Here is a 24,062-nt window from a genome sequence, read left to right on the forward strand (position 1 = left end):
TTATCTACCAAGAAGCAGGAGCAAGTTTGGAAAGTAACAGCAACATTATAGGTCTTTCCTGGGAATTTGTGTGCCCTATCGTAGTTTCCCTTTGTGTCCCCCTAAGTGGTGTCCAGTCCCCAGAAACAGCTGTGAACTGGGAAAGGGGCGGGGTGAAAGGCCCATTTCAGAGCCCTGCACTCCTCACAGCTGAGCACAGCTTTAACTCCAGGGTTCCTCTGCGGGGAACCTGGAAGTACCCGAAAATCTTTCAGCTGCCTTTCCCTGGAAGTTGCCACAATCAGCTACTATACTGAACAGGGCTGGTTTTATGGGCACGTGACCTGTACAGTTGCACAGGCCCCTGCTTGCTTTAATGATGTGTTGTTGCCATCTTAAATGCTTAATGATTTTTGAACCAGTTGTTCCACATTTTTATTTTTCACTGGACTTCACCAATTATATAGCTGATCCTAAAACTGTTTTTAACACTTTAAAAAAATATTTCTAGCAAGCAGAGCACCAGGAAGTGTAGCTGGTGGCTGGTAATAAAAACAGATGACATTGTCATAAGAATGAGCTTAGGGTGGCCGGACGCGGTGGCTCGCGCCTGTAATCCCAGCACTTTGGGAGGCCGAGGCGGGCGGATCACGAGGTCAAGAGATGGAGACCATCCTGGCCAACATGGTGAAACCCCGTCTCTACTAAAAAATACCAAAATTAGCCGGGCTGGTAGCACGCGTCTGTAGTCCCAGCTACTCGGGAGGCTGAGTCAGGAGAATTGCTTGAACCCAGGAGGCAGATTGCAGACAGCCGAGATTGCAACACTGCACTCCAGCCTGGCGCCTGGCGACAGAGCAAGACTCAGTCTCGGGGAAAAAAAAAAAAAAAAAACTGAGCTTAGGGTAAGGCAAACTGCATGAGACGCTGGGGTTGGAGAAGACTAAACTTGAAATTTGGCCCCACCTCTGCCTTGCTGTGTGACCTTGAGTAAGTTTCATAACCTCTCTGACCCTCAGTTTCCACACCTGTAAATTGGGGATAATAATATCGACTTCATTTTCACAATCTCTGCCTGTGCTAATCCTGTCTACCCATCCTTCTGGCTGTGGTTTAGGATCCTTCCTCTGTGTTCCCAGAGCCTCTTGTTCTTACCCTTGCCAAAGCCCTCATTACATCATTTTGGAAATTATATTTCTGCATAACCATCTTCCCACTAGACTATGGGAGCTTTGATGACTTGAATGAGCCTGGATTTTCCATGTGTCCCCAGAACCCAGGGGCCCTGGGCCTGATAGGCAGAAAGAATTGTTTCTTGGCTTAATAGTAATAGTACAAGCTACATGCTCTATAAAAAATAACAACTAATTTACAAAATATGTGTTGGAAATAATATATAAGAAGTGTGTAAACCCAAGATATTTCCCTATCTAAATTTTCTTCACTGAGAGAGGGCGTGGGCTTTTATCCTTTTCTCAGAACCATCAAGAACCAGTGTTTTCCTGATATCTTAACTTCATAGTGTAACTGGCACCTTCTGTTACTCCCTCAGCCTCGGATTTGGCCTCACAGCGGGTCTGCATTGGACATGACACTGAAGGCTTCACAAACACAGTGTTATTGATGCTAAATAGGCTCTCAAGAAATATTTCTTGAATAAATGCCTTGTTAGATTAATAGAAGCCAGCTAATTACATTATTTTATTTTATAGGTAAAAGGCTTAGATATCATTTGGTCTTATATTGGCAAAACCGAGGACATGAGCTAAGAAGTCAGTGGAATTGTGAAATTCAAGTGAGCATGTTCACACATACACAAACAGCCCACTCTCCTGGTATTCTGTTTTTCTATGACCACTCATCTCGTCAGTTTCACTTTCTTCTCCTCTCCTGTGTTCCATTTTCACAGTCAACACACTATACTGCAAATGCCATCAGACTCATCACATACAGACTTTTATCGAGCTTCTCAGATTCTGTGACTGCCTTCCCAAACATAATGTGAGATTCTTGAGGGCAAGGAACATGCTATCCTGGTCATTGCAAAAAACAGAATCCAAAATAATGCCTAAAATATGGTAGGAGTAACTGAATTGTTGAATTAATTAATATGTTGTGACACATATTAAAAAATACCTGCCTTCCAATTTGGAGGTCGTTGTGTAGGCATCATTGTTCTGTAGACACTATCTGTATAGGCAATATGTGTGAGGCTTTGTTCTGTCAGTTACCAGGTACACTGTGATATTCAGCTGTAAGGAATTGAAAGAGAATTATTCCAATTCCTCTTTCTACAGCACTTTGTATAGTAGGTAGTACAGTTTTCAATACACACCTTAAATAAGGATAGTGCTTCACAAACTACAGGCATTCATAAGAAAACTTCAGGATTTTAAAAAATTTTCCTTCTTTTTGTCGTTCCCTTTCTTTCCTTTTTACTTTATCCCCCATTACCTTTGCCTCTTCTCTTTCTCCTCCAACTTTCCCTCCCTCTCTCCCCGCTTCTCCTCCTTCTTTCCTTCCTTCCATTGTATGGATATTTCACAATTTTAATTTATCCAAACACATGCATGGATACTTAATTTGTTTTCCTGTTTGGTCTATTACAAATAAAGCTTCCATGAATATTCACATACAGATACTTGTATATACAAGCGTTCTTTCCTCTTGAGTAAATACCTAACAGGGAAATAGCTGGGTCATGGTAAATATTTGTTTAACTTTTTAAGAAATGGTCAAATTGATTTTCAAACTGTATGTGGAGTTTTATATTCCCACTGGAAGTGTATGACTCCAATCCCTCCACAGCCTTGCCAACAATTGATGGGGGCAGACATAAAAATTTTAGACATTCTAACAGGTGTGTAGCAGTATCTCATGGTGGTTTTTTTGTTGTTGTTTTCTGTGTGTGGGGGGGTGTGTGTGTTTGAGATGGAGTCTCACTCTGTTGACCAGGCTGGACTGCAGCAGCGCTATCTCGGCCCACCGGTGGTTTTGTTGTTTTGTGGTGTGTGTGTGTGTGTGTGTGTGTGTGTGTTTGAGACAGACTCTCTGTTGACTATGCTGGAATTCAGTGGCGTGATCTTGGCTCACTGCAACCTCCGCCTCCCAGGTTCAAGCGATTCTTCTGCCTCAGCCCCTGAGTAGCTGGGACTACAAGCACGTGCCACGACGTCCGGCTAATTTTTGTATTTTTAGTAGAGACGGGGTTTCGCTATCTTGGCTAGGCTGGTCTGGAACTCCTGACCTCAAGTGATCTGCCCACCTTGGCTTCCCAAAGTGCTGGGATTATAGGGGTGAGCCACTGCGTGTGGCCTCTCTTGTTTTTAATATGAATTTTCCCAAGGGCTAATGATGTTGAATATCTTTTCACATGCTAATTTGTAAATACAGTGTCAATTATTTATTGGGGTGTTCGTTTTCTTACTTTGAGTTCTGAGAATTATATATTCTGGATACAAGTCTTCTATTAGATATGTGACTTGCAAATATCTTTTCTCACTCTATTGCTTATCTTATTTTTATAGTGCCTTTTGAAGAGCAGAAATTTTTAATTTTAATAAAGTCCAATTCATCAATTTCTTTTATCAGGCTTTTGGTGTTAATATCTAAGAAATATTTTTCTTACTCAAGTTCGCAAAGTTTTTGTTCTACATTTTTCTCAAAGTTTTTTATATTTAACTCTCATATTTAGATCTAAGTTAATTTTTAGATATCACTCAATGTATAGATCAACATTCATATTTTACTTTTGGATGTGGTAACCACTGATTCCAGGACCATTTATTGAAAAGATTAACCTTTTCCCACTGAAATGCTTTTGTACTTTTGTTGAAAATCAATTGACCCTATATTTGCTGATATTTCTGGACTCTATTCTATTACATTGAATTTCAAAGAACCAGTACCACACTTTCTTGATAACTGTTACTTTAAGTCAAAAAGACAGTTTCTTCTTTTTCAAAGTTGTTCTGGCAATTTCAGCTCTTCCATAATTCTATAAGAATTTTAGAGACAGCTTATCCATTTAAAAAAAACTCCAGCTTTATTAAGTATAATTGGAGATACACTACCCCACATATATTAAGTACACAAATTTGATATGTTTTGACATACATATATACCCATGAACCATCACCACAATCGAGATAATCAATATAGTCATCAAACTCCAAAAGTTTTATCTTGCTTAACTGTAATCTCCTCCTCTTTTCCTATACCCTTACCCTGTCCCTAGGCAATTAATTATCAGCAGTCTGTCACTACAGATTAATTTGCATTTTCTAAAATTTTATATAAATGAAATCATACAGTATGTACACTTTCGTGCTCTCACTTCTTTCACTTAGCATACTTATTTTGAGATACATCCATATTGTTGCATATATCAATACATTACACCTTTTTAATCAATGAGTGGCATTTTATGTATATATCAACATTTATTAAATCATTTACCTGTTGAAGGACATTTCGGTTCTATTTAATTTTTGACTACATTTTTTACTCTTACAAACTACTATGAACATTTTTGCGTAAGTTTGTGGACATATGCTTTTCTTTTTCATGAGTGAATAGTTAGGTGATGAATGACCCAGGAATGACCTCGCCGCCTGGCGCCCGCCCGAGCTGCCGCCTACTCGTGCAGAGTCCGAGCTCCCGCCCAGGAGGCGGCCAACGAGACGGTGTCTCAGAGCTGGTCCCCTGGGTCTGCGCCTGGGTCAGGACGGGGTCGGATGTGAGCCTCCTCTTGGAAGACGATTTGGCCGAGCAGAAGGTGGAGAGCACCGGAAGGTTCTAAAAGTTGCTGGTGACATTTCTTGCCAATTCTTCTAACACTGTCTAGGGAAAAGTTCCTAGCCTGTTGTGTGCAAAACAGTCAACACAAGTTTTTAATTTTTTATTACAAAAAGGTAAAGTTCAAAACAATATATATATATAATATAATAGGCATATGTTTAATTTTTTAAGAAACCTCCAAATATTTTTCAAAGTGTTATCATTTTACACTCCCACCACCACTATATGAGGTTTCCTGTTCCCTTACATCCTTGCCAAACCTTAATATGGTTTGTGTTCACAAATTTTCACATCCTAGCTGTGCAATGGTAGCACATTGTGATTTTAGTTTGGATTTCCTTAATAAATAATAAGGTTTATCTTTTTTATGTGCTTATTTGTCAATAACATATTTTCTCTTATTTTTATTTTTATTTTGTTTTTTTTTTTGAGACAGAGTTTCGCTCTTGTTACCCAGGCTGGAGTGCAATGGCCCGATCTCGGCTCACCACAACCTCCACCTCCTGGGTTCAAGCAATTCTCCTACCTCAGCCTCCCGAGTAGCTGGGCCTACAGGCTGTGCCACCATGTCCAGCTAATTTTTGTATTTTTAGTAGAGACGGGGTTTCACAATGTTGACCAGGATGGTCTCAATCTCTTGACCTACTTAGTGATCCACCCGCCTCGGCCTCCCAAAGTGCTGGGATTGTAGGCGTGAGCCACCACGTCCAGCAATAACATATTTTCATTTGTTAAGTGTACAACAACGAATGTGAACCTGAAATAGCCAGTCCTTCAAGATGGATTTTGAGTGGCTAACAGTACCTAAATTTAAAATACAGCCAAATAGCCATTTGCTGACTAAAGGTCACACAGGTACTCTGAGTTTCCTAGAAAACTCACGCCTATGTTTGACTATGGGACTTTCAGAGCTCACCTGAACCAACCAATCAGAGCCCACCTGCCTTAGCCAATGAGAGCTCAGTTGTATTGACCAGTCGGAGCTCAGTTGCGTTCACCAATCAGAACCAAGCAAGTTTGAATCCTTCATTTGTACAAAAGATCCTGACTGGGAATCTCGGTAGGAACTTTCTCTATGAAAGCCAAAACCGTCTCTTTGTTCTCTGTAATACACTTTGGTTGTACACAGAAGACTGTGTCTGTTTGCAAACCGTTCATAGGAATTAAGTCTTTCCTCCAAATTCCTTTTTCAAAGAACTTTGTTTACATTCTTGGTGTCAGAAACAGGATTTGTAGCGATCCCCAACTGCTCCCAGTGCTGTTTGAGACAAGGCATAAGCGCCTGCAAGAGCCTCCTGAGGTCAGTTGTCCTCTTGCTAGTGCCAGGGCTTCGGTGATGGGCTGGGGTAAGTTCTCTCAAATTCAGACCTCCTACCCTTTGTTTAAGGTCTCAGAGACTTTATTCCTTTCCTGTAGGTTCCCTCCATCCAGACCCCAGAGGAGATCTTCCTTTTTTCCCCTGGCTGGGATGGGAGGTGGGGGGCTTGGGAGGGTTGCCTTCCCAGCCTGTTCCCCCTATCTGGACTTTGGAGGGGCCATTCCCTGTTGACCCCAGGTTTTGAGGGGGCCTTCCAATTCTCAGCCAGTTCCCTCCATCTGGATCCCAGAAGTGACCCTACCAGTCACCCCAGTTTTATAGGGGGTCCTTCCCAGTCCAACTTAGCCGGTCTGTAAGGTTTTATGGGGATGCTCATGCTAAGGGGACTGACAGGGATGCATTCATCATGTCAGTGCAATGGGAAACCCATATTTTAAGTTTTTCCCTGAACAGTGCCTTCTGGCACTCCAGCTTGATTTACGAGCAAAAATTATGGTCCAGGAAGTTGTAATTGGCTAGATCTCTGGACAAAAATTATGCAGGACAATCTTAAACTTTATTGGCCAAATGGGGCTTCTTTGAAATTCCAAAACTTGCCTATGTGCAGGCACAATTAGAAGAAATAAAACATTGAATGTTCCAAAAACAATAAGAAACCTTTTTTTTCAACCAGTACTTTGAAAGTTCGAAATGAAATCAAGGGGCTACCATTGCCTCTTTTAGGGAAAATAATTCCCAATTGAGTGAGTGCCTTAATGAAATAGAAAGAATTGCTTGTCAGATTGAAACAAAAGCTGAAAAAAAGAAGCCTCCTCTGGAAGAATCTTCTTCCACTAGCCTCCCATTGCCCGCCACTCGGCCTTTTATTTGCACCTTTTTTTCAGACCTCTGCTTTACCTTCGCTCCCTCCTTCCTCTTTTACTCTTTCACTTTGAAGGGATTACATTTTCTCTAGACTCATCTGTATGTTTTCTTACAAATTCTGTGATAAATTCCTATGATTTTATGTTACCTTGTTATCCATTTCAATCTTCCTCTAAAACACCCAAACTACTTGAAAAAGCTTAAATTTTCTGTGCTTTGAAATGTATATTTGTCACCCCGTTCTCAAAAATTCAATAAAGGCATCAGTCATGTGGGACAGTTAAATATCAGCTTATTCCATTTCCAGAGAGCTAATTTGAATCTAACTGTTCTTTAAACTATGAGTTTTATCTGACTCATAGCTACAGGCTTACAATTAAAGCTATAATATCTTTTTTGTGTGTCTGCCTGTATATGTGTATATATATATATATATATGTGTATATGCATATATGTCTGTATTTATATATATGTGTGTGTATGTTTCAATATACACACACATATATATTTATATGTGTGTGTAAATATACACACACATTTATATGCGTGTACATTTAAATACACATATATGAATATATGTGTGTGTGTATATTTAAATACACATACATATATAAACACATATATGTGTATATTGTCTATAGGACCAAATTGGCTTATAAATAAATGAGTACTCATAAATTAAGCAAATAAATCCAAATACTTTTTAAGTTCATGTGACAGCAATCTTTTGGTGGATGAGACTGGTCTAATATTGTTGGTTTGATGGCAATGGTTATATCTTCTGAGTCATTAAAAAATACATATATATATTTAACTTTGAGGTTCTTTTATACTTACCTGGCATACAGTAATGTAAAATTGGTTGATAGAAAATTTTGCGTGGGATAGTGGCTAGATTTTCCTAGTGTCTCATGAAGTCTTCCAGATGTAATTGTTAGGAGTGAATGAATTGAATGGATGTAAATAGATAAAAGTTTATAAATGAACTTTTGAAAATGGTTATGTTTCATAATATGTTTACGTGGGAGGATGTTCATTGAATTAGATCATTTCCAGATAAGATGTAATTCTGAGACATTGGTTGCTGAATATGAGTTCAGGCTCATGGGCTTGTTTTTTGAGAAAAACAAAAGTCATTTGAGTCTATTGGTAAATATGTCCTGCTCTGTATTAAAAAGATACTCTGTTAGTGTATGTTTCTGGAAATTGTAAAATGTGTATTCATGGATTGTTGGTACATGATTGACAGTTAAAAGCTACTTAAGTCCCAGGTTTTCACTGAAATTGGGGTTACTAAGAGTTAACATTTTAATTAATGTTTGTGATTAAACAGGTGAGAAATACAGTCTGTAAGCGTATGAGGAGGGTAGTATGTATTTTTGGTAAGGAAGATTGAAGAGAAAAGAGAATAATTTTTGTATAAGAAATAATCTTTTGTGGTAAATTTTTGTCGTAAAGTGACTGGTTAAGAGAGAAAGTATAGTCTCCTCTCCGCCAAACCGCTGCCGAGCCGCCATTATGGATACCAGCCGTGTGCAGCGTATCAAGTTGGCCAGGGTCACCAAAGTCCTGGGCAGGACCCGTTCTCAGAGACAGTGCACGCAGGTGCGCGTGGAATTTATGGACGACACGGGCTGCTCCATCATCCGCGACGTAAAAGGCCCCGTGCGCGAGGGCGATGTGCTGGCCCTGTTGGAGTCCGAGCGAGAGGCCCGGAGGTTGCGCTGAGTTTGGCTGCACATTGGGTTTTGGATGCTGGATTCGACCACTTGAGATGGAAATGGTGTGTCACGATCTGGTCCTTTATTTTATGCTGCCACACGTAAATTGAGATGGACCTGTAAATAAAGCCTTTGTGATACCAGTTTACAAAAAAAAAAGAGAGAGAGAGAGAGAGAGAGAAAGTATAGGAGAAAGCAGAAAATCTAAACATGTCATAAATTGTCTAAGAACATTAATTTATGAAAAGAAAGTCTCTAAAAGGAATTTTCTGTGTGATCAGATTGGCTACAATTGAAAGGAAATTTTTTATTCATCTTTCTGAGGACTGAGCTTTGATGTTTAGAAATGCACTGATGCAGAATTTTAAAATCTAGTCCCCTGTGTCACAACAAGGCTTTCTTAAAAATTGATTTTCTCTCAGTAAAGTTACAGGATGTTTTTATTTTTAATTCCAAAATCTCTTCCCTTAACAACCATCCTGTAAACTATAAACAGTTTTTACTTATGCCACATGTCTTTCTCAGATCTACCTAACTTTCCTAGTTTCAGGTTCGAAATGCAGCTGTCCTTCTTACCCTTGAAAAGGTGTATTGTTTTGCCTGGCTGGGATTATAATCCTCTCCTTCAACCTTTTCATCACCTTCGGTAATTTTGTCTCCAGTTCTAACACTGATGTAATGGCCTAACGCTAAAGGGTTCATCTTGAAAGTCTAGAAAGGCAGTGTTTCCTTCAGTACAACGTGATTGTGTACTTTTGACTTCTGATGTTTCTGAATTGTTCCATGTAACTGGGAAACTTCCCATGCTGTTATTAAAGTCCATGTCTTACCCTCTGCTCAAGGTACTAGTTTTCTTGTTTCCATCCCTCTTTAATATAGTGTACACCCATAACCTTGGACATACTTTTCCTGTGTCTGATTAAACTCAGGTACCTTTTTCATCAAGTTTAACTTCCAGGTTATGTAAATGGGCTTTCCATAAGGAGAAGCAACATACTGCGGGAGGTTTTCTTTTCTTTGCCTTTTTGGTAACTGGCCTAGGAAACAAAGATTCTGTTTTACCAAGATAATTTCCTGTGCTTCATTCTTTATTAGGTTTTTGATTATATTGGAAAACTAACTTTCAAAAGAGTTCAGGTTTCTACATCCTGAACATCCAGAATGTTTATAGCATTCTGTATTGCTTTTGAAGTCTTTTGGTTATCACTCCGGTTAAGAAAATAAATATTATTTTACAGCATCTGTGATTCTGTTTAATTAAGGACTTTGAGCCTTTTGACATCTTTGGCGGGTATCCACAGGATCAAAATGCTAAATCTTTTTGATCTAAAGCTAACTTTGAGATTTTCTAGCTGGGCCTTGAAGAACATAAAAAAATGTATCTCTCCAAAACCTAAAATGCAATTTAAAAAGGAAAAAGAAAAAGAAAAAAAAAATGTATCTCTCATCTTGGGAAATATTAAATGATTAGACTTACATGGTAAATGTATGGGAAACATTGTTCATTGATAAGCGATGCTGGATCCTTTCCCAGTTACACTTATTGGTATATTATTATATTTCAAAATTATAGGTTCATAAAAATCTAATATTCAGTCATAAATCTGGATATTAATATGAGTATTCCAAAAAATTACATGAAATTTGTAAAAGTCTGATGGTCCTGATGTGAAGATGTCAATTATAGTTATGGTTGTTATCTTAAAATGCTGCATGTAGTAGAGGTGGCCTAATTTCTTTTACAACTGTAAACTCTCATCAGATTTTTTGACCATGACTGTTCTGGGTTTTTGCCATCCACAGTTAATGTTTTAATTCCTCTCTGGAAGCATTTGTAATCAGCTATAGTCCAAAATTGCTTTTCATGGAATTGCTAATCAAGATTGAGGAAAATAATGGATGATAAATATATTGATGAGTGGACAGAAACTGTGTGCTGATTGTCATGTTCTGATTTGACTCTGTCGAGTTCTTGTGGCCTACATGTGTCCATGTAGCTCCTGTTTGGGAGCTGGAGGAAGCCTACAGCACTTTTAGCTGCTACCCAGCATTTGTCCCAGGAGTCCCTTTAGTGGTCAAAGTATTGCTAATTGGCACATAAAGCTACCTGTTAAGCAATTTTTAATGCCACTTCTTAGTGTTGTTTTTGCCTGGTATTAGAGAAAAAAGTGGATGACTAGTTTTCTTACAAGTTGAAAGGATTTAAAATACGGTTTAGTGTAAATTTTCTTGAGTACAAAGGCATTCTTGACATGTGTGAGCCTAGAAAAGATAATTACCCCTTTACTCAGCTTGCTGGGTGTCTGGTTCAGAGGCTGAGTACTGCTGAGAGTATTTAGAACTTAGGCAACTGGGAACTAGAGAGTAATGGCTGCTTTGGTTTGGATGCTGATTGCGATATTTCTCCCCTACGGGAAAAACAGATTGAGTAAAACGAAATAGATTACATGAAATTAAGTAATTGACAAGGATAATGTTTTTATTACTTATTTAAAAGATTTTTTTCCTTAAATGTTTTGTTCTCCAGATTTAATAAAACTTTCTTTCATAAGCTATCTATAGTTAGCAATAATTTGGTAAAGTATCTTTTTATGAAGAGGTGCTAGCATTTGCTTTTTCTCCCTAGTGTATCAAAAATTCAGAAACTATTCATAAGTATTCTTATTTTTATTTATATACGTTCAATAAAAATTTGCTTTCTCTTTATAAGCAGGATATAATTGGAAACATTGGTTATGTTATCAAGGTTTTGACTGAAATGTCATATTTAAGAATAAGCATAAAATACCTGGTTTTGAGAGTTCCCCAACTTAGTGAATGAGTAGATATTGTCACTTCCTGGAGGGCCCAAGAACCTTAAGATTTTGAGTAACATTTAAAGCCTGTGGCACGTTGGTTTCTAGCCTCAACAGGTTTTTAAATCTGGGATTCCTATATGATCAATGTGGAGATAAAAAGTTATGTTTCTGAAGAAAAACTAAAGTATATCTGTTATTAGATTGTAGCCCTATGCATTGTTTTTAAGTTCTTACTTACCTGCAGACTGGAGTAGATCCTGAATTATCCTAATTTGTCTAATATTTGGCTACAACTAATCCTGATAAAGTATCCCATCCCTCTTCCCCCAAGCAAAATTAGACATACTCTGCGAACATTAAAGGGACATCTCCTCTACTTAAAACTAACCAGGTATTAATTAATTAATTATGTATTGAAATTGGAGATGAACTAGTCAGATCTCTGGTTGATGCAGGAACTACTCTGCCTGTCCTTAATCCTGACGCACTTTCCGCATGCCCTCTCTGGAGTTCTGAATTTATCCAGATGGTTGGGGTAGCCAACTAACTTATGATGGTTCCTAAATCTCTACCTATCCCCTTGTAGCTTTGGCCCCTCACTCTCAGTCATTGCCTTTTGCTTATCTCATTGTCGCACATACACCTCATGGGAAGAGACTTTTTAGAAACTTACCATGCATGTATTTCCTTGTCCAAAAGGAGGAAATAAGTTATAAGTTTGAGCTGTTCTTGCCAGGAGATTTTGTCACAGAAATGACTTCTACCTAAGTTTCCATCTGTTCAGTTAGTCTCACTAATGCTACTTACCCTGATCTCCGAAAGCTACCTGAGAGTCTTTGGGCACAATTCAGCACAAATGATAAACCCTCAAATTATGATCATGATAATGGCAGACATTCCCAAGAATGCCATTTACTCAGATGGGATAACCCTAGTGAAGGCGCTAGATGAGGACGATTTCTGGAATTCTGATTTGTACTAGGCTCTGCTTGGGATGAATATATGATTCAGAAACCTTTACTACATTGTTAACAGAATTGCCTGCGCCACTACCTGAACTATCAGAGTGTAACAAAAGTCCTTAGACTTCCTTGCTTGTATGGCCCTAGACAACTGCATGACTATTACCTTGCTGTACAAGGTGGTGTTTGTGCTGTTACTAACACTTCCTGCTGCACCTGGGTAAATATTTCCAATCAGGTTGAATTAGAAACATCTAAGATCTTAATCTCTGAAAAGAACATCTTCACAAAGCCTCCTGGATGGCTTAATGGGCCAAATTTCTGATTTTCAAATATTTTCGGCTGGCTTCCCACGGGATCCCTTCTATGTCCTAACCTACAAATTTTAATGATCCTCTCATATTTGGGCTAAGCATTTGACTCCTGTTTAAAATTTTAATTTTTTGAGGGACCTCCATACTGTTTTCAAAAATGACCGTACTAACTTACAATACCACCAACTGTATGCAGGGTTCCCTTTTTTCTACATCTTCATTAACATTTGTTATCTTTCATCTTTTATAATATCCAGTCTAACAGCTGTGAGGTGACATCTCATTTTGGTCTTCACTTACATTTCTTTGATGATTAGAGATGTTGAGCACTTTTTTGTATATCTGTTGGTCATTTATATGTCTTTTTATATTTTTTTACCGTTTTTTTTTTTCTTTTTTAGAGACGGGGTCTTGCTCTATCACCCAGGCTGGAGTGTAGTGGCACACACAATTGTAGCTCACTGTAACCTCAAATTCCTGGGCTCAACCAATCCTCCCACTTCAGCCTCCCAAGTATCTAGGACTACAGGCACATGATACTATGCCTGGCTAATTTTTAAAAAATATATAGAGAGATGGGTTCTTGCTGTGTTGGCTAACCTGATCTTAAACTTCTGGCCTCAAGTGATCATCTCACCTCAGCCTCCCAAAGTGCTGGAATTACAGGCATGAGTCACCATGCCTGGCCTTTTTTTTTTTTTTCTTTTTCTTTTTTTTGTAGAGACGGTGCATATGTCTTTTTTTGCAAAACATCAATTCAGGTCCTTTGCCCATTTTTAAATAGGGATATTTATTTTCTTGTTATTGAGTAGTTTTGAGTTCCTTGTATATTTTGGATATTAGCCCCTTATCTGATAAATGATTTGCAAGTATTTTGTCCTTATTTGTGAGTTGTCTCTTCACTGTGTTGTTGTCTTCTTTATTGTGTAGAAGGTTGTAGTTTGATGCAATTTCGTTTATCTATTTTTGTTTTCATTGCCTGTGCTTCTGGGGTCACATACAAAAAAAAAGAACTCTTCCTATACTGTTACGGAGCTTTGTCCCTATGTTTTCTTCTAGTAGTTTAACAGTATCATGTCTTAAATTTAAGTCTTTAATCCATTTTAAGTTGATTCTTCTGAGATAAGAGTCCATTTTCATTCTTCTACATGTGAATATCAGATTTTTTTCCAGTACCATTTATTGAAAAGAATGGCTGTGATCACATTGTGGTTAGTACTCTGTGTTGTGTAATCCTATTTTAAAGATTATATTACTTGGTTTGTTAAATATTTTTAAATTTTTGCATCTGTGTTCATGATGGATATGTGTCTACAGTTTTTTCTTTTAATATCTTTGGTTTTCTATAAGAGCAATGTTGGCGTTATGTAATGTGTTGGGAAGTAATACTCCCTGTTAAATTTTCTGGAGGAATTTATATAGACTTGTTATTTCTTCCATAAATGTTTGGTAAAATGCAATACTAAAATCATGTGGTCCCGGAATTCTCTTTGTGAGAACGTTTTTAACTATAGCCTCATTTTTTTTTCACTTTTTGTTTTATTATGCTTTAAGTTCTGGGGTAGATGTGCAGATCCTGCAGGATTGTTGCATAGGTACACACATGCCATGGTGGTTTGCTGTCTCCATCCCCCTTGTCACCTACATCAGGCATTTCTCCCAGTGTTACCCCTCTCCCAACCTACCCGCCCCCCACTGTTCCTCCCCTAGCCCCCTAATCTCCCAACAGACCCCAGAGTATGATGTTCTCCTCCCTATGCCCATGTGTTATCATTGTTCAACACCTGCCTATGTGTGAGAACATGCAGTGTTTGGTTTTCTGTTCTTGTGTCAGTTTGCTGAGAATGATACAGCATCAGTTTCCTTAAATAGCTATAGGGATGTTCAGCTTCTGTATTTCTTCTTGAGTAAGCTTTGATACTGCAAGACTTTCAAAGAATTTGCACATTTCTTACAGATTGTCTAATTCATTAGCATTAAATTGTTATTATTTCCTTAAAATCATTTAAATATCTGTAGAATCTCTGATGATGTTTCTTCTTTCTTTCCTGATATTAATTTCTATTTTCTTTCCTTTTCTTGATCATTGTGATGGGAGGTTTATGAACTTTATTGATCTTCTCAAATAATATTTTTTGAGACAGGGTCTCATTTTGTTGTTGCCCAGGCTGGAGTGCGGCATGATCATGGCTCACTGCAGCATTAACCTCCCAGGCTCAGGTGATTCGCTCACCTCAGCCTCTTGAGTAGCTGGGACTACATGCTGCATGCATGACCACACCTGCCTAATTTTTGTATTTTTTTTTTTTTTTTTTGTAGAGACGAGGTTTCATCATGTTGCCCAGGCTGATCTTGAACTCTTGATTCAAACCATCTGTCCACTTTGGCCTCCTAAAGTGATGGAATTACAGGTGTGAGCCACTGTACCCAGCCCTAAAATAACTATTTTTAAATTTCATTAATTTTTTTTACTGTTTCATTGACTTTTTTTACTATATTTTTATTTACTGATTTTTTACTTTTTTTATTTTTTACTTTTTTGTAGCAGCTTAAAAAATAAAGAATAAAGATCAAAACAAAAATCAGTGAGATAAGGTGCAATAACATAGGAGGGGCAAAATCAAACGTTTAAACAGTAAAACTCTTCAAAAACTGTTTTACTTCAGGCCGGACGCAGTGGCTCAAGCCTGTAATCCCAGCAGTTTGGGAGGCCGAGGTGGGTGGATCACAAGGTCAAGAGATCGAGACCACCCTGGTCAACATGGTGAATCCCCGTCTCTACTGAAAATACAAAAAATTAGCTGGGCATGGAGGCGCGTGCCTGTAATCCCAGCTACTCAGGAGGCTGAGGCAGAAGAATTGCCTGAACCCAGGAGGCGGAGGTTGCAGTGAGCCGAGATCGCGCCATTGCACTCCAACCTGGGTAACAAGAGCGAAACTCCGTCTCAAAAAAAAAAAAACAAACCAAAACTGTTTTACTTCTACTATGTTATTACATCTTACTTCACTGATCTTTGATTTGATCTTTACTCTTTAAAGTGCTTGATTTGGATTTCATTTGCTCTCTTATTTTCTTGTATTTTAAGGTGGAAACTGAGACCATCAATTTCAACTTCTGTTCTTTTCTCTTTTTTTTGAGATGGAGTTTCGCTTTTGTTACCCAGGCTGGAGTGCAATGGCGCGATCTCGGCTCACGGCAACCTCCGCCTCCTGGGTTCAGGCAATTCTCCTGCCTCAGCCTCCTGAGGAACTGGGATTACAGACACCTGCCACCATGCCCAGCTAATTTTTTTTTTTTTTTTTTTTTTTTAGTAGAGACGGGGTTTCACCTTGTTGACCAGGATGGTCTCGATCTCTTGACCTCGTTATCCACCTGCCTCGGCCTCCCAAAGTGCTGGGATTACAGGCTTGAGCCACCGTGCCCAGCCCTGTTCTTTTCTAATATTAGATTTTATTGCTGTAAAATTTTCCCTAAGTAAGGCTTTACTAAATCCCACAAATTTTGAAAGAAAGTGTTTTCATCTAGTTCAAAATGTCTTTTGACTTTTCTTTAGATTTCTTGTTAAATTCAGTGATTGCTTAGAACTGTCTAATTTAGTTTCCAAATATTTGGAGATTTCCCGCATAACATTCTAGTATTGATTGCTGTTTTAATTCCACTGTAGTCAGATGACATACTTTTTATGGCATGCATTTAAATTTATTGAGACTTATTTTATGGTCCAGAATATGGTCTGCCTTGGTAAATGATTTGTGTGTAATTAAAAAGATACATTCTTCTGTGATAGGGTCCAAAGTTTTATAAATGCCTTGATGGTGTTGTTCAAGTATTCTGTATTCATACCGATTTTGTATTTTCTTGTTTTTTTGTTACTGTTCATTTTGTTTTTGTTTTGTTTGTTTGTTTTTGAGACAGAGTCTTGCTCTGTCACCCAGGCTGCAGTGCACAATCTTGGCTCACTGCAACCTCCACCTCCCGGGTAAGTGATTCTCCTGCCTCAGTCTCCCAAGTAGCTGGGATTGCAGGCACCTACCACCATGCCCAGCTAATTTTTGTATTTTTAGTAGAGACGGGGTTTCACCATGTTGTCCAGGCTGGTCTCAAACTCCTCACTTCAGGTAATCTGCCCGCCTCGGCCTCCCAAAGTGCTGGGATTATAGGCATGAGCCACTGCACCCAGCCTATTTCCTTGTTTTGTAAATTATTGAGAAAGTAGTATTGAAATCTTAGACATATTTGTGAAAATTTCTATTTGTCCTTTTAGTTTTATCATCTTTCCTTAATTTATTTTGCAGCTCTGTTCCTAAGTACATACATATTTAGGATTTTATGTCTTAATGTATTGACCACTTTGTTACAGTGAAGCGACCAAGTGATTCTCTTTGTTCTTGCTCTGACGTATACACTTTGTTGGTTTAGTAATGTAGCCACTCTAGCATTCTTTTGATGAGTGTTACTTTTCCAGATTTCTCTCTTTATGTAATTTATGGTTTAGTATTTAAAGTGAGTTTCTTGTAGGCCACATACAGATATATCAGGATATTTTTCCCTTATCTGATGATCACTACCTATTAATTAGAGTGATTAAATAATATACAATTTAAAGTGATTACTGATATGGTGGATTTAAATCTACCATCTTGATATTTTTATCTATTGATCCAATCTGTTATCTGTTTCCTTTTCCCTTTTTCTCTGATTTCTCTTGGATTAAGAGCTTTTTCTTCTTCTGACATACAATTCTCATAATAGTCTTCCTTTTAAAGTGTACAATTTAGTGGTTTTTAGTCTTCACCTGTGCCCTGGAGTTGGGAACAAGAACCTGATTTTCCAAGAAAAACACCACTCTTCAAATGAGCACTGGACAAGGATAGCAGCCCCTGATCTTCTTAGCTGCCCTTCCCGCCATGGAACCTTTGCTCTGTAGAGGAATGAAGGGATGTGGGTCAGAGGCAATCAGTGCCCCAGTATTCTGTTTTATCTGGGATTCCAGCTTTTACCGTATAAATTGAGGCTGGGTGAAAGAAGGGAACTTTATTCCTCTCATCGGCTACTGCCTGGAATACAGCTTCCATCTCATGTAGCTGAGACAGAGGAATGCCCTTCTTAGGGTGAAACCATAGCCCCAGGCTGGGAGCTGGAGGGAGAGGGCCCCTTGATTTTTGGCTGCACATGCCTGGAGCTGAGCTTCCATAACATGGAGCTGGAGGTGGAGAGTAATGAACAAACTCTTAACTCTTCTTACCAAGATTTAGTTAAGTTTTCTTGAATGAATGTTTATCCCTTTGTCACATGCCCTCAAGTTATTTTCCATAGAGTTCCAATGTTTGCTTGTTTGTCACATTTACCAGTTAAATAGTTGGTTTGCTAGGTAGAGGGTAATCTGAGCTCCTTCCTCTGTCATTCAAGAAGTCTCACCTTAGTAATCACTTCTTTATTTTTTCTGCACCAAACTCTTCTTTCTTTGAGTACCTTTTTTTTTTTTTTTTTTTTTGAGATGGAGTTTCACTCTTGTTACCCAGGCTGGAGTGCAATGGCGCCATCTCGGCTCACCGCAACCTCCGCCTCCTGGGTTCGGGCAATTCTCCCACCTCAGCCTCCTGAGTAGCTGGGATTACAGGCACGCGCCACCATGCCCAGCTAATGTTTTGTATTTTTAGTAGAGACGGGGTTTCACCATGTTGACCAGGATCGTCTTGATCTCTTGACCTCGTGATCCACCCGCCTCGGCCTCCCAAAGTGCTGTGATGACAGGCTTGAGCCACCGCACCCGGCCCCTCTTTGAGTATCTTGAAAGACATAAATCTTAGACTTTTATTATTGCCTCACAGAACACTAATTTGGGTAATTCCCATTGATCTTTCTTCAAGTTCACTAATTCTTTCTTTTGTCATTTACTTTCTGTTGTTAGGTCCATCCAGTGAATGTTTTACACACATTAATATGTTTTTCTGTTCTTAACTTTATATTTTTTAAAATAGTTTTTATTCTGTAGATAACTACTTTTTCATTCATTTCAAATGTGTATATTTTTAACCTCATGGAACATATAGATATACCAGCTACTTTAAAGCCTTTGATAATTCCAACATTGGTCATCTTATAATTGGCATTAATTGATTATTTCTTTGATAATTGATCATATTTTCCTGCTCCTTTATATGTGGTATAATTTTGGTTTGTGTTTGCAAATTTTTTAATATTCCATTGTGAGAGTTTTCATATGGGATCTTGAAGATGGAGAGTACCTGTGCAATGATTAGGAAACACAGGGTGGAAATAAAGATTCTATTACTTATAGGTTTTGGGGGGTCCATGACACATGTGGAGACTATGCACACTGAGGTCAGGGAGTACATGGAGAGAGATTGAGAGAGAGAGAGAGAGAGAGGAAGAGACACACCAGCAAGTACACTTATTGAGGTTACGACAGTTATCCAAACAGATTTCCTGAGGGGTTTTTTAATTAGTGGATTTAAAGCAAACACACAAGAGTTCCAAGAGGTCACATTGTGAATGAGAATTGGTCGCTGTGGCATACCTGCACGATCCATGAGGGTATGTGGGTCAGTGGGGCCAAACAGCTTATATCTAGCTGTCCCTTAGGAAAATGGTTACTAGAAGGAAATTGTATAAGGCAGATATCTGTATCAAATACATTGAGAAACTAGGGAGGTATAAAACTGGAAACTGTGCCAAGGGTGACTAAACCCTGCTTCTGGTATGAGAAAATTAAACTTACATATAAAATGGACATCAAGGCAACAGAAAATTATAAGATTTTACTACATAAGCCATTAATTAAGTCTGTTAAAATAGTCTGAATAATACTGATTTTTGTTTCTTTGTTTAGCAGTCAATCAATCTAGTTAAGTTCAGACTGCATGTTCTCTCCTTTCTTTTTTAAATTTATTCTTAATTATGAATGCCTAATCATTGTATATAATAATGGAGTACAAGTGATGTTTAGATACATGTAATGATTAAATCAGAATAACTGAGGCCTCCATTACCTCAACCATCTAACGTTTGTTTGTGTTAGGAGCATTCCAATTCCACTTTTTAAATTATTCTAAAATATACAATAAATTATTGTTGACTCTGGTCACCCTATTGTGCTACTAAATACTAGATCTTATATGTTCTGTTGTTTTGCACTATCCCCACTTTATTCTCTCTTTCTCTCTCTCTCTCTCTCTCTCTCTCTCTCTCTCTCTCTCTCTCCCCCTCTCCCTCTCTCTCTCTCTCTCTCTCTCTCTCTCTCTCTCTCTCCCCCCTACCCTTTCCAGGCTCTGGTAACCATCAATCTTCTCTCTATGAGTTCAATTTTTTTTTTTTAAGGCTAGTCAAGTGAAGCAGTGGGAGTGGAGAAGGAACAAAGAAATCTGCAACTGGTTGTGATCAATTAGTTGTAAACACTGCTGCACTCGGACCAGCCTATGAGTTCAATTTTTAACATTTTTAGCTCCCACGTATAAGTGAGAACATGTGGTATTTGTCTTTCCATGCATGTCTTATTTCACTTAACATAATGTCCTCCAGATCCATCCATCTTCTTGCAAATGACAGAATTTCATTTTTTTTTTTTTTTTTTTTGAGACGGAGTTTTGCTCTTGTTACCCAGGCTGGAGTGCAATGGCGCCATCTCGGCTCACCGCAACCCCCACCTCCTGGGTTCAGGCAATTCTCCTGCCTCAGCCTCCTGAGTAGCTGGGATTACAGGCACACGCCACCATGCCCAGCTAATTTTTTGTATTTTTAGTAGAGACGGGGTTTCACCATGTTGACCAGGATGGTCTCGATCTCTTGACCTCGTGATCCACCCGCCTCGGCCTCCCAAAGTGCTGGGATTACAGGCTTGAGCCACCGCGCCTGGCCTATTTCATTCTTTTTTATGGCTGAATAATATTCCATTGTGTGTGTATGTGTGTGTGTGTACATATACATTTTCTTTATCCACTTATTCATTGATGGACACTTAGGTTGATTCCATATCTTGGCTATTGTAAGTAATGCCAAAGTAAACAAGGGAGCACAGATACCACTTTACTATATTGATTTCCTTTCTTTTAGAAATATATAGCCAGCACCGGGATTTCTAGATCATGTGGTACTTCGACTTTTAGTTTTTTGAGAACTTGCCTACTGTTCTCCATAGTGGATATACTAATTTACATTTCCACCAATAGTATTTGAGGGTCTCCTTTCTCCACATCCTTAGCAGCGTTTGTTATTGCCTCTCCTTTGCATAAAGGCCATTTTAACTGGAATAAAATGGTATGTCATTGTAGTTTAGATTTGCATTTCTCTGATTATTAGTGATATTGAGCATTTTAAAATATATCTGTTGGCCATTTGTATAATATATCTTCTTTTGAGAAATGTCTATTCAGATCTTTGCCCATTTTTAAATTGAATTATTTGATTTTTCCTATTGAGTTGTTTGAGCTTGTTTGATTCTTTTGGATTTGTTCTTTTTGTTCAGGATGGTTTGGCTATGCTGGGTCTTTTGTTATTCCATATACATTTTAGGATTACTTTTTCTGTGAAGAATATCATTGGTATTTTGATGGGGATTGCACTAAATCTGTAGATTGCTTTGGGCAGTATGGTCATTTTAACAATATTAATTCTTCTAATCCATGAGCACAGGATGTTTTACCATGTATTTATGTCATCTGCAATTTTTTTCATCAGTGTTTTATAGTTTTTCTTATAGAGATCTTTCACTTCCTTGGTTAAATTTATTCCTAGGTATTTTAATTTTTTGTAGCTATTATAAATGGAATTGACTTCTTGATTTTGTTCTCGGCTAAAACACTGTTGGTGTATAGAAATGCTACTGCTATTTGTATGTTGATTTTGTATCCTACTAAATTCATTTATCAGTTCTAACAGTTTTCTGGGGGAGTCTTCAGGTTTTTCTAAATATATAAGATCATATTAGCAAACAAGGATAATTTGACCTGTTCTTTTCCAATTTGGATGCCCTTTATTTCTTTCGCTTACCTGATTTTTCTGGCAAAGAATTCCATTACTATATTGAATAAAAGTGGTGAAAGTGGGCATTCTTGTCTTGTTCCGTTTCTTAGAGGAAAGGCTTTCAACTTTCCCCCATTAAGTAAGACGTTGGCTGTGGACTCGTCATATATGACCCTTATTATTTTGAGGTATGTTATTTCTATTCATAGTTTGTTGAAGATTTTTATCATAAAGGAATGCTGATTTTTTTTTTTTTTTTTGAGACGGAGTCTCGCTCTGTCGCCCAGGCTGGAGTGCAAGGGTGCAATCTCGGCTCACTACAACCTCCACCCACCACATGCAAGCAAAGGAAGGCTGAATGTTACCAAATGGTTTTTCTGCATCTGTTGAGATGATCAATTTTTTTGTCCTTAATTCTGTTTGTAGGATGTATTACATGTATTAGTTTGCATATGTTGAACTATCCTTGTATCACTGGTGTAAAAAACCCACTAGATCACAGTGTAATATCTTTGATGTGTTGTTGGATCTGTTTTGTCAGTATTTTGTTGGGGATTTTTGTGTTACTTTCATAGGGACAATCATCTGTAGTTTTCTTGTTGTATTCTTGTCTGATTTTGATATCAGGGTGATACTGGCCTCATAGAAGAAGTTAAGAAGAATTCCCTTCTCCTTGATATTTTGGAACCGTCTCAGAAAGACTGGTGTTAGTTTTTCTTGGTATGTTTAATAGAATTTGTCTGTGAATTTATCTGGCCCTGGGCTTTTCTTTGTTGGGAAATTTTTAATTACTGATTTAACATCACTATCTCACTACTTCTTATTGACCTGTTTGGGTTTTCTAATTCATCCAGGCTCAACATTGGGAGGTTGTGTGTCTCCAGGAATTTAGCCATTTCCTCTAGGTTTTTAAATTTGCAAGTGTATAGCTGTTCATCATAGTCTCTAGTGATCCTTTGTATTGCTTGGGTATTGTTTGTCATGTCTCCTTTTCATTTCTGACCTTGTTTATTTGCACCTTCTCTCCTTTTCTTTTAGTCCTGCCAGCAGTGTATCAATTGCATCTTTCCAAAGAACACATGTTTTGTTTCATTAATACTGTGTATTTTGGGGGGAGTCTATTTTATTTAGCGTTGCTCTGATTTTGTTATTTTCTTCTGCTAATTGTGGGTTTGGATGGTTCTTGCTTTTGTAGTTCCATGAGTTTGATTGTTATGTAACATGGCTAGCCTAAAAGTTAGAACCTGAGAAATGCCATTTTGTAAAAGACACAGCTGTTCTTAAAATAAGTTGTAACGGCTTCCCCATTCTCTTTGCAATAACTGCTGACCTTGGCTTCTGTGAAAAGTTCTTGCTTTTGCTTATCAATAAGTGCTGAAAAGTTGCTTGCCCTTCATCCCCCCACCCTGAAACCAGGATGTGGGTTTTCAGCTTAAAAACCCCTCTCCCCCTGAACTTAGGGCCACGGGTTGGAGAGACGCGAGTCCTCCGTGGTCGCGGGCAATAAATGACCCTGCAATTTGGCATACTTTTGTCTTGGTGTTGACTTCCTATGCTCGGTCCTGTACAACAGTTAGGTTGTTAATTTGTAAACTTTCTACTTTTCTGATGCAGGCATTTAATGCTATGAGCTTGCCTTTCAGCACTTTTTTTTTTTTTTTTTTTTTTTTTTTTCCTGTATCCTGCAGCTTTTGGTATGTTGTGTTTCCAGTTTCATTTGTTTTGAAAACTCGCAGGAAGGTCTTTTTTTCCCCTGACTCACAGGCAGTTGTTTTTCTCCTGACCTTTTTCTGCTGTCATGCTGGCCTATTTATTTAGATGGTTTATAAATGTTTTGTTGAAAAATAGAGATTTCAGTTAATATACTGAATACTGCTCATCCTACCCTACCCCCGAGTCTTATTATTGCAAATTATTTCCCCTTTCTGTAGTGTTCAAGGGACATGGATGAACCTAGAAACCATCATTCTCAGTAAACTGACACAAGAACAGAAAATCAAACACTGCATGTTCTCACACATAGGCGGGTGTTGAACAATAAGAGCACATGGACACAGAGAGAGGAGCATCACACACCGGGGTCCGTTGCCAGGGGCTAGGGGAAGGATAGGAGGGTGGGGAGGGAAAAAAAAAACTAATAGCTTGCTGTGGTTGCTGAATGTGGTATAGATTAAAATGGAAAGAGGCTGGAAAAAAAATCTCTGATGCTACTTGTCAAATAGGCACAGCCTTGGGTATACCCACAGTCACACTGGAGTGACACTGGTTTTGTTAGAGCTCTCTTTGACTATTCTTTTACTTCACTACCCAGCTGGTAAGCCCT

At 38.4% G+C, this 24,062-nt stretch overlaps 1 protein-coding gene and 1 non-coding gene across 2 annotated transcripts; both read left to right on the plus strand.

The window, feature by feature from the left end:
• The first annotated feature begins 8,441 nt into the window (after window positions 1-8,441).
• On the plus strand, window positions 8,442-8,886 carry LOC120366589 (small ribosomal subunit protein eS28-like). Its single transcript, XM_039475572.2, has one exon. It carries the CDS (start codon window positions 8,480-8,482, stop codon window positions 8,687-8,689), a length of 210 nt encoding a protein of 69 aa, XP_039331506.1. The 5' UTR covers window positions 8,442-8,479; the 3' UTR covers window positions 8,690-8,886.
• Window positions 8,887-10,576: 1,690 nt separating this feature from the next.
• Window positions 10,577-10,639, plus strand: LOC120366689 (small nucleolar RNA SNORD43). The gene has a single exon (XR_005581269.1). It is a non-coding gene; the product is annotated as a small nucleolar RNA SNORD43 (small nucleolar RNA).
• The last annotated feature ends 13,423 nt before the right edge of the window (window positions 10,640-24,062 follow it).

Source organism: Saimiri boliviensis, chromosome X (assembly GCF_048565385.1).
Source record: "Saimiri boliviensis isolate mSaiBol1 chromosome X, mSaiBol1.pri, whole genome shotgun sequence".
NCBI classification, from domain to species: domain Eukaryota; kingdom Metazoa; phylum Chordata; class Mammalia; order Primates; family Cebidae; genus Saimiri; species Saimiri boliviensis.

Coding starts and splice junctions, on each gene's coding strand:
- LOC120366589 (XM_039475572.2), top strand. CDS start 8,480: ATGGATACCAGCCGTGTGCAGCGTATCAAGTTGGCCAGGGTCACCAAA.